Source organism: Alexandromys fortis, unplaced genomic scaffold (genome assembly GCF_014885135.2).
Source record: "Alexandromys fortis isolate MF-2015 unplaced genomic scaffold, M_Fortis_MF-2015_v1.1 scaffold_57, whole genome shotgun sequence".
In the NCBI taxonomy this organism is placed as follows: Eukaryota; Metazoa; Chordata; class Mammalia; order Rodentia; family Cricetidae; genus Alexandromys; species Alexandromys fortis.
In genome coordinates, this window is record NW_026067941.1 from 7,028,081 (window position 1) to 7,039,520 (window position 11,440).

General features: G+C 38.3%; 1 protein-coding gene across 7 annotated transcripts in view; it reads left to right on the top strand.

Moving 5' to 3' along the window:
* Positions 1-11,440, top strand: part of Ubn2 (ubinuclein 2) — an 80,202-nt gene that overhangs the window by 24,699 nt on the left and 44,063 nt on the right. For all 7 annotated transcript variants that reach the window (XM_050147925.1, XM_050147920.1, XM_050147923.1 and 4 more), the window contains exons 7-12: positions 1,399-1,469; positions 4,680-4,809; positions 7,928-8,046; positions 8,877-8,990; positions 9,507-9,650; positions 10,925-10,975. In XM_050147925.1, the coding sequence (XP_050003882.1) occupies positions 1,399-1,469; positions 4,680-4,809; positions 7,928-8,046; positions 8,877-8,990; positions 9,507-9,650; positions 10,925-10,975 (629 nt within the window). The remainder of the gene's footprint in view (positions 1-1,398; positions 1,470-4,679; positions 4,810-7,927; positions 8,047-8,876; positions 8,991-9,506; positions 9,651-10,924; positions 10,976-11,440) is intronic.

The window sequence follows — 11,440 nt, forward strand, 5'->3', positions numbered from 1 at the left end:
TATATACACACACAGTGTCCTGTCTGCATGGATGCCTGCAGGCCAGAAGAGGGCACCATATCTCATTACAGATGGTTGTGAGCCACCATGTGGTTGCTGGGAATTGAACTCAGGACCTCTGGAAGAGCAGGCAATGCTCTTAACCTCTGAGCCATCTCTCCAGCCCTTGGCTGCATAACTTACTAGCAATTTGATTTGGGGGCATTTTGCTCCTTATTTGTAAGTTTGCAGCTCCTTATTTGCAAGATCAGGAGATATACTACCAATTTCTGGCTGTTTATGCAGATTCTATATGATAATGAGTATAAAGTATAGACTAGAGTAGAAGAATACAAAGTTAGAAAGTTTATAGACTCACTCTACCAACAAGGACTTTATTCTATAGGAAACAGAAATAATCTTGTTTTTTCAAATTGTATTTTGAGGGTGAGAGCTTAGCTCAGTGTTTGGGAATTTACCTAACATGTACAGCATCCTGGTTTCACTCAGCACAGGAAAAGTACTGTGGGCTTTACTATTGCCTGGCATTTTTGTTTAGATAGATACATATTTGTGACATTGAGTATTAAGTTTGATTTTTGCCTAAGATTATTAGCATTTAAGATTATAAAGTTTAAAGTAGACATAATCACCGGATTCTGTAGAAATCCTTAGGTGGGTGATAATTTGCAATCTGATTCAGGAGGGCTGCCAAGCTCAAACTTTATCCTGGGTTACATAGGGAGCCTGTGGCTTAAAATAATAAATGTGTGTGTGTTTGAATGAGAGTGAGAAGATCTTTATGCATTTCACTCAAAGGCCATGTCCGTTTTGTACATTAGGCATTTTGGCAATCAGTTTTCAGCTTTATACTTTTCATGGCCTCTGATGACAGTTAAGTCTAGAAATAGGCATTTCACATTGCTTCTCTTTTTAAGTATAGTATTTCCCTGTGGTTATTAGTTAAATGGCTCTTGGAAAGCTACGCTATCTCAAGTGGTACTGTTAGTTCCATGTTCCATCATCCCATACTAATTCAATGTATGCTTTGTTTTTAAAAAAGTTCTTGGGTCTAACTTTGCTTTTTTTTTTTTTTCTTTTTCTCTCTGAAAAAGAGCCTAGCCCTGTTGTCACTTAACTTTAGCCCAGTGGCACTGATTTTAAGTATTCAAGTGCTTTTCAAGCCACAAGTGTATATTAGTTATTACCAACTGCAGCCGTCATACATGATAGCCTGTTTGATTTGGATCTCAAATGGCTTTGCCTGATTGGGTCAAAATTTGTGGTATTTTACTGCTAAAATAAAATAATAGTAAAATACTATACTACTGATAGTAGTAGTACTATTGTTGTTAGATAATTTATGTCAGTAACTGTTTATTGTGAATTATGTTGTCTGTTTTCCTTATGTTTCTCTAGGCTGCCAAACTTTTTGATGAAGAAGGAAGAAAAAAATTCTTCACACAAGATATGAATAATATTCTTCTGGAGTAAGTGATTTTTATCTTTTTTTTTTTTAACCTGGAGTGGGAATAATCTCAATAATACACTTGCAAAGCATTTATGAGGCCCTAAATTCAAGTCGTTTTTTGAAATAAAAGAGTAAAAATGAAAAAATTGTTGTCTAAATTCTCCAGGATTATGGTTAGTAGGCTGGCTTTCTTTGCTTTATGTTTAAAAACCGCCTATGAATGAGTACATGTGATAATTGTCTTTCTGTGTCTGTGACCTCACTCAAAATAATGTTTTGTAGCTCCTTCCATTTTCATGCAGAGTTATTGTTATTGTCTAGGGGTAAGAGATGGGTGTATGCTGGCAGGTGATCCTATCTACAGTGGCTGGAGTGTTAGGAATTTCTTTTGGATGGTCTGTTCCTGGGTGGTGCCATCTTATGGCTTTTCCTGGGACCCAGTGCTGCCTGGACCCCATGCATGACCAATCTCTCCTGGGCTCCATTATGTGTGGCCAGGCTGGCCTAAACCCCACAAGTTCAAGATAGAAATCTTGGAGCCAGGCATAGAGCCCAGGCATGGTGGTGACGCACACCTGATCCCAGCACTTGGGAGGTAAGGGCAAATCGATCTCTGTAGCTTGAGGACAGCCTCCTCTACAAAGGGATTTCCAGGACAGCCAGGACTACACAGAGAAACACCGTCTTGAAAAACCAAAGAAATCTTGGCGGTTAGTTTATATGGAACCTATAGAAATCAAATAGGAGAAAAAGATCAAGGTTCATATATGACATGAATTATTTTTAAATGAGCAGATTTTTAGGTTTATCAATTTTACACTCAGAGTTTGATACTAATAAAGCTGCATTTTTGGAGGTTGTAGCCAAATAAACTGTACTTGTAAATGGATGTCTCATAGGTTTAAACTGTTGGTTATAGGATTTAAGAATGCAGTTGATTGCAGGCAGAACTAGGCAAAATGTGATAGTAGATTTTACATGTATGATGAAAATAATAGGTCTGCTCTGGCATTTTATAACGTCAGATAGGAAGATACAAGCAAATAGTGTTACTGTGACTCCTGTTTTTTAAATAGATAATAGAGATAAAGGGTTTTTTTTTCAGTACTTATAGTTAGTTATAACCTGTTATACTTAAAAAGTAGACTCAAACAGAACAGTGTGTTTCTCCTGGAGTAGCACAAGAGTTCTTTGTTTGGGCCCTGATTTTCAGTTGAATGCATGTGCTTGAAAGAGGTGCGTAACTCCACATTCGTGCTGCCACCCTTAATGACTGCTTTTAAGCTCCAGAGGCACTAGACAGTGCAGCTGTTGCTCATCAGAGTTGTCCCAGATTCCATAATCTGATCTCACTAGCCATTTTTTTTCTTTCCCCTTGTACTAGATGAACTTTTTCCTCTCCCTCCTTCCCTCGCTCCTTTCTTTTCATTTCACTCTATCCCCCCCCACCCCCAGAGTCAAGAGCCCCATCCTTGTGCTCTGGCAACACAGGTAAACACACTATTAGAGTTCCGTCCCTGTCTGTCACAAACAAATCTCTGAGTTGCGGAGCCCATCTACTTTGGTTTCTTCTTAGATGTTTTTATTTTTATTTTATGTGTATGGGTGTTTTGTCAGCACATATGTAACTGCACCATGCATGTGCCTAGTGCCCAAGGAGGCCAGAAGAAAGCATCAGATCCCTTGAAATTAGAATTACAGACAATTGTTAGGCACCATATGGTTTCTGGGAATCAAACCCTGATCTTCTGGAAGGGGGTCAGTGCCTTTAACTGCTAAATCATCTCTCTCTCTCTCTCTCTCTCTCTCTCTCTCTCTCTCTCTCTCTCTCTCTCCACACACACACACACACACACACACACACACACAATCTACAGAGTTGAAGTTTTTCCTTTAGAGTCACTTTATTATTATTTTTGGCCTTTTTTTCTCTACCCTAAACCCACATACTTTCCTCTTCTGGACAGAGTACCTGTTGTAATAAATAGCGTAATCCTATAACATTACCCAGGTGTATTGGCCTTACCATTTCTTCCTTTTGTTGAGGAGAAAAAGATTAATTTCTTGGTTAACCATTTTTTTCCATAGTTGAATTTGACCTGAATGAACAAGTATACAATATGCTCACTTGATTTTCTTCCCTGTTCCCTGAAGCAGGCATTTCGAATAGAGAACGAGCTTCTGACTGCCTCTGGTCCACTCAGATTGCACTGGGCATTATTCTGTTTACTAAACACTGCTATGAGAGAGACCTCCATGCCATCTCCTTGGTGCTCTTTGAGTGAGCATTGACTTGAATAGCAGTATACAGAGGACTTAGCAGTTGATTTCCTTAGTGTCCTTTTTGATCAAATTAAGCAAGCTTTAATTTCTGTCAGACAGGACTGTCTCCCTAAAGCCAGGTTTGAGAAAAATAGCATTGAACATAGAAAAAATTGGGGCTTTATATAGCCCAAAAGACTGCAAGGCTAGGGAGTTTCCAAGGGGTTTTTTTGGTTACATAGGAACTTGGTAGAATGTCTCAAAATTATTTGGCAGAACATCTTAATCAGGGTGGAGGTCAGGTGTGGAACATGTCAAATTCCAGAAAAGGGTAAAGACATGCTCAAATTTAAGTTTTACAGAAAACAGGAAGGAACTTATTTCGACCCTGTAACAAGATTCTAAACTTAAGATGGAGTCAGGCTGAAGTATCAAAAAGAAATTGCTACTAGACAAAATAAAGATTTAACATTTAGTTTTCTGTCCCCAAAAGGGAAGTGAGAACTAATTATGTACAATAAATTAAGTAAACTATTAAATAACAGCTGTGTCACAGGCATAAAAGGAAAACAAAGATGAGGAAATTATCATGTGCACATAGCTGGGTGTAAAGGGCCTTGTCTTTTCAGATACTTTAAAGGAGAGTACTATAGGAACTCTGGGAGTGTAGTTTCAGAAATACCTGCCTGTACTTGTTTGCTTTCTTCCTTTTGTTTTTGCTTTGTTTATTTTTCAAGACAGGGTTTCTCTCTATGTAGTCCTGACTGTCCTGGAACCTGCTTTGCAGACTATTCTGGCCTCGATTTCAGAGATCTGCCTGCCTCTGCCTCCCAGGTGCTAGGATTAAAGGTGTGTGCCACCACCGCCTGGCTAATTTCTGGCTTTATATATAGATGCTATATAAAAAAGAATTTTATGATGTTTACTATTGTGTGTTTTGTTTTGTTTTGTTTTGTTTTGTGGTCAGCATCGAGTTACAGCTACAAGAATTAGGCCCTGTCATTCGTAGTGGTGTTTACTCCCATCTTGAAGCATTTGTGCCATGTAATAAGGAAACACTGGTAAAACGTCTAAAGAAGCTACATCTTAATGTCCAGGTAAGTGGAAGAATAGTACCTAGATCTTCGGTTTTGTAACCAGTAAACAACATGTTTGCTTAGAATCTTTGCACAGGACTGGAGAGATGGCTCAGTGGTTAAGAGCTTTGCCTGCTCTTTCAAAGGTCCTGAGTTCAGTTCCCAGCAACCACATATGCTCACAACCATCTGAATTGAGATTTGGTGCCCTCTTCTGGCCTGCAGGGATACATGCAGGCAGAACACTGAATAAATAAATCCTAAAAAAAATTATAAAAAAAAGAATCTTTGCACATTCATCACTTTGTAGTCCTGTTACATGTGTTTAATAACCATAGGGTATTTATTACTAAAGGTGATTAGGAGCCTCTTCTTTGGGGCTGGCGAAACGGATCAGCTGGCTCTTGTTGAGCAAGCCTGACAAAACTGTCCTCTGAATTCCAGAAATTTTCCACAGCATAAACAACTCCATAGATAACCCTCACACAAAATTTTAAATAAAAAATATTTACATCGATAGTTGATAGCTTTAGATGAAAAGTACTGATTCTGAAGGGATTGTCTATAAAGTCAATGTAGTAGGTATAAAAACCAGGATTCTTTATTAAGGCACCAATATCTGTTAACAAAGACTTCTTTTGAGTTGAAAAATTATAGTTCCTTCTTGATTAAGCAGGTTAATGAACAAAAAAAAAATGTGTTTCTGTCTCATATTTTGTGTCTTTCCTGGCAACTTTAGATATTGGCAATTGGAACCAAAATTCAAATGACAAAAATGGGTAACTGATAAAATAGAACTAGAAGTAGAAAAACTTTTTAGTGGGGTTTTTTCTTTGTGTTTTGTTTTGTGACAGGGTCTTGCTATGTGGCCGTGACTTGACTGGCCTAGAGCTCATAATGTACAGTAGATTTCTGTCAGACTCACAGATCCACCAGCAGTGTAAAGGTATGCACCGTAATACCAGCCCAGAAAAACACCCTTTTGTGTAGTATGAAACCCTTTTTCCCCCTTTTTGAGGAGGTATTTTGTCTTAGACGAGCCCAAATAGTGCAGGGTTTACATTTGGGTACTAGGATCGTAGGCCTTCATCACCTTGCCTGTTTTTGTTAATTTATGTTTTTAATTTTTATTTTCTGTTTGGGTGTTCTGCTTATATGTACATCTGTATACCATGATTGTTGATGGTGCTCACAGAGGCCAGAAGAGGGTATTGGCTCCCATGGAACTGATGTTAAGGATTGTGGTTAGCTCCATGTGGGTTCTGGAAACAGAATCTGGATAGCCCTGGCTGACCTGGAACTGGCTATATAGATTAGATGGCCTGCCTGCCTTTACCTCCTCAATACTGAGATTAAAGGCATGCACAACCGTGATTGGCCTCACCTCACCTGGTTTTATGTTTTTCCAGGAGTCAAACCTAGGACTTAATGCATGTTAAGCAAACTTTCAGTCAACTGAGCTAAATCCCCAGCCCCAGATCATAAAATATTTAGGGCCAGCTGTAGTAGTACACTTCTTTAATCCCAGCACTCAGAAAGCAGAGCCAGGCAGCTCTGGCAGCTTGAGGCCAGCCTGGTCCATATAATGAGCTCCAAGATAGGCAGAGCTACATAGTGAGACCCTGCCTCAAAAAAATGATAACAAAATAACAACAAAATACTTTCAGAGAAACATCTGAGGTTTCATGTTTGAAGTTATATAATATCCCATTGGCTGTAAGAAAAAGGTACCATCTATCTTTGTTGGTCTTTATATAAGCTCTGTCATACCACTTATATCCATTGTATTAGGAGCTTTACATTGTTTGAGCTTCATATAAATATAAACAAACTGTTTTCTTCTCTATATTGCTTTCTAACACCATATTGTACTTCAGCTGTATGTTGACATATAGTAGAAATCCATTTCTACTGATGTGTCTATAGCTTTCTACCATATGAGTGTGTCTCATTTAGTTTCACTGTTGATGGATATTTAAAATTTCCCAGGGTCATCTTAACTAGATAATTCTTCAAGAAATCTTGATAATAAGGGTTAAGATTTTTATTCCAGATACCATTACAAGCTTAGTTTATTTTTTTTAATTTATTTATTATGCATACAATATTCTGTCTGTGTATGTCTGCAGGCCAGAAGAGGGCACCAGACCTCATTACAGATGGTTGTGAGCCACCACGTGGTTGCCGGGGATTGAACTCAGGACCTTTGGAAGAGCAGGCAATGCTCTTAACCACTGAGCCATCTCTCCAGCCCCCTGCATGCTTAGTTTATTAATTAGTATCTATAGCATAGGTTTCTAGTCATAATTTTTATGTTCTAATACATCTTTTATCAAAAGATATAATGACTTGTTAAGGGTTGGGGTATAGTAAAGCTTAAGTAAAGACTTGCTTAGTATGTCTGAATCTCAGTCTACATTATAAAAAGCAAAATCCTTTTGCTTTAGTGAAGAAAGAATTAAGATATTTCTGGGCCTATGACAATGATGAAGGTTTTAAGCACTTAAGTATATGTTATTTGTAAGATGAAAATGCTGTTGGCTGACTTGAGCTGTCAGATACAAAATTCTTATTTTCCTTTCTAAGCTGAACCCATATGGAGAAGAGTTTCTCAGTTTCCTCTTTCTTTTGGCCTTGAATTTAAGTTTTGTTTGCATCATAAGTTATAATTGCTAGCAGTAACTGGGAGAACAGGTTGCCCACATCCTGTTGGTAGTCACCAGAGCAGATTGTGTGTTGTAGTATTTTAGAATAGTGTCTTCCTTGGCTATATATCAACACCAGGAGTTAAACAGTAGTCTCGGCAATATCAGTCCCATTTTCTATTTGTATTATAATTCATTCATAAAACTTATTGGCCAAAATTTGGACTCATTCTTAAGAATGTGAAGGAACACTGTTTCTGGGGCAGCAGGCAAAAACTGGGACTCTGCTTAGTGTAGTGGAAAACACAGTCAATGTAATTTTTCTTCCAGTGTACCTTGACAAGTCGGGGCTGTAGAAGAAATGTCATGTTAGATAACATTTCAGGTCTATAATCAGTATGTAAAATGTGATTTTACCTATTGAAGTTCTGCTTATAGAGTAAGTTTTGTTATATTTGAAAAAAAAAAAACTCCAAATATATTTCCCCCTTCAGGATGATCGTTTAAGGGAACCTCTGCAAAAATTGAAGTTGGCTGTTAGCAACGTCATGCCCGAACAGCTATTTAAATACCAGGAGGACTGCCAGGCTCGTAGTCAAGCCAAGTGTGCCAAGTATGTACCTCTGGTTTGGGCTGGTTTAGAATTGACAGTGACGTTTGGTTGATATTCTTTGTTTGGTTTTATTTTGTTTGCTTTGTTGTCATTTGTTTTTGGCGTTTTGCTTTTTTTGAGACACGATTTCTGTGCAGACCTGGCTGTCCTGGAATTCAGTTGTATAGACCAGGCTGGCCTCAAACTCACAGAGATCCACCTGCCTTTGCCTGCCGATCTCTGGGATTAAAGGTTTGCACTACCACTGCCCTGCTTAGTTGATGTTCTTAAGTAGTCCTCATTCTCTAGACACCGTGTATACAGTTAAAATGATGTAATTGAATATTTTCTAAGTGATGTGTCACTTCCCACTCAACTGCCTTTGCTGTCAAAAGCAAAAGGCTTTGTCTGGTTAGTGTATAGATGCGAACAAAACAAGAGCCAAGGGAGGCATAATAGGATGTACCTATAATAACAGCAATTAGGAGGTTTCAGCAGAGCGATCCAGGTTTTAGGATAGCCTAGGCTTCATGCTGAGACCTTGTCTCAAAAAATAAATAAATAAAAATAAAAAAGCTAAAACCTAATGCTGCTTAAAGCATTTCACCTCTTAACCAATTATACTAAGCTGGGACTGGACACGAAGTTTGATCTAAAGGCTGAGCATCTGCACCTCTGTATTATAGTTCAGGGACTTATTTACTCATCCACTTCATACTGGCTTCATGTGGAAATACTGCCCCCTGTTCTGTCTCAAGTAAACATTTGGATGAGCAACTGAAGTATTTAAGGACTTTATGGTCATGAATTCTGAGTTAAAACTGCTTAATAAAGTGTTATTCATTTTTTAGGGTGCAAGCAGATGAAGAACGGGAAAAAAATGGATCTGAAGATGATGATGAAGAGAAACCAGGGAAACGAGTCATAGGCCCACGAAAGAAATTCCACTGGGATGACACCATTAGGTGAGCTTTCTTAGTCTTCATTTATAGTCAAAGAAATGAGAAGATTCCCCAGAAGTGGAGGACTAGATCAGAAGCAACCAAAGATTAGTGTCTAAGAAAACATACTCAAAAATAGTAATCCAGTGTAATGGCCTCAGGGGCTGGTGCCTTGGTCTTCATATAATACATTTTATCAGCTGTTCTAATAGTGGACTGAAGTCATTCTGTTTGCATAAGGACAAGCATGTGATATACTTGTGTGAACTGTCTGCTTGCTTTACCCCAGGGAGACAACTATCCCTTTCAGTCTTTGGTCACTAAAGAAAGGTACCAAAGGCCATTGTTTCATGATGGGAGTTGATTGTAGTGCAGTGAATGATCAATATTAGAACTTATTTCTCTTATCATAGTCTGAATACTTCAGTTAACATTCTTTATTGCCACCAGATTTGTGTGCTTCAAAAATAACTGTTTTGAATCTTTTTTAAGTTTTACAATTCACATTTTTATATCAGTATATATTTTTAATTTGTTTAGAACTTTGTTATGTAACCTTGTTGAGATCAAATTGGGATGCTATGAATTAGAGCCAAATAAAAGCCAATCTGCTGAGGATTATCTTAAATCCTTCATGGAGACAGAAGTGAAGCCACTTTGGCCTAAGGGCTGGATGCAGGCAAGGTAAGAAATATACTTTTGTTGTTATAAAGATATATTTGCAGGGGCTGGAGAGATGGCTCAGAGGTTAAGGACACTGACTGTTCTTCCAGGGGTCCTGGGTTCAGTTCCCAGCAACCACATGGTGGCTCACAACCATCTAAAAAATGGGATCTGGTGCCCTCTTCTGGCATGCAGGCATACATGGCGGCAGAACACTGTATTGTATATGTAATAAATAAAAAAATAAAAAAATAAAAAAAAGATATATTTGCAGACAAACATACATCAGATCAATTTTGCTAAGAACTTATGTTTGGGGGGGTTAGAGGGAGGAAAGAGAAGGGGAAATTATAATCTAAAGAAATATTTAAAATGAGCATACATGTTTAACATTAGTATATCAAGAGGACCCCCATCTCAAACCAACCCCCCCCAAAAAACAACTATTTTGTGTGTGTGTGTGTGTATAGTATTTCAGATCATCAGCACTTAACAAAACAAATCTTGTGGAACTAGAAATAAGATGGATATAAAGATGTTTTTTGTTTTTTTTTATTCAAACTTTTTTTTTTTTTTTTGCTTTTGAGTAATAGGAAGAAAGGACTGTAGATAATGGTTATAAACTTGAGGAGTTTTTAACAGATAGAAAGGAACCACATGGTAGATTTAGAACAGAGCTAGATGTGGTACACACTTATAACCTAGCCCTAATGAGAATATACAGAGGGCTGCAGGTTTGAGGCAAGTTTATACCAGAGAATTCCAGGTCAACTTGGGCTATGTTGTGAAATCCACTTTAAGAAACAAAATTGCTAGTTGTGGTGGTGCATGCCTCTTAATTTCAGCACGTGGGAAACAGAGGCAAACAGATCTCTATGAGTTCAAAGCCATCTGGGTTTAAATAGGCCGTGTTGACCTTGAATTCACAAAGATCTGCTTGCTTCTGTTTCCTGAGTACTGGGATTAAAGTCATGTGCCACAGTGCCTGGCTGGAGAAATTTTAAGAGAATAGGCTATCAACCTATCATCCTTAAAGTAACAAAAACAACCTTTTCTATTGATTTGTTAAAAATTCTGAATACATAGAAATAAAGTTGTTACTACTTTTGCTTGATAAATAAGTAAAAATCAAATGGTTAATGATTTTGAGTTCAAGGTCAGCCTGAGTATAATACTCAGTTTGAAGGTAGTCTGATCCACACAGCAAGATCTTTTATGTAAAACAAAAACAAAAAGTGAAGCAATTACCATGTTATCTGCTATAAAAAATAATTTTGTCTTTCTAATTTTTCCAGAATGCTTTTTAAGGAAAGCCGGAGTGTACATAATCATCTCACCTCTGCTCCGTGAGTAAATGCTGGCTCTAGATTTCTACATGTGCTTTTATTCATGTTAAGGCTTCTTTGGGGTGTTTCCTTTTGTTTTTCTAAGACAGGGTTGAACTTTGTAGGTCAGGCTGGCCTGGATCTTTTTTTTTTTTTTAATTTATTAAAGATTTCTGTCTCTTCCCCACCTCCGCCTCCCCTTTCTCTCCCCTCCCCCAATCAAGTCCCCCTCCCTCGTCAGCCCAAAGAGCAATCAGGGTTCTCTGCCCTGTGGGAAGTCCAAGGACCACCCTCCTCCATCCAGGTCTAGTAAGGTGAGCATCCAAACTGCCTAGGCTCCCACAAAGCCAATACGTGCAGTAGGCTCAAAAACCCATTGCCATTGTTCTTGAGGTCTCAGTAGCCCTCATTGTCCGCTATGTTCAGTGAGACCTGTTTTAACCCAGGCCTTTTCAGACCCAGGCCAGCTGGCCTTGGTGAGTTCCC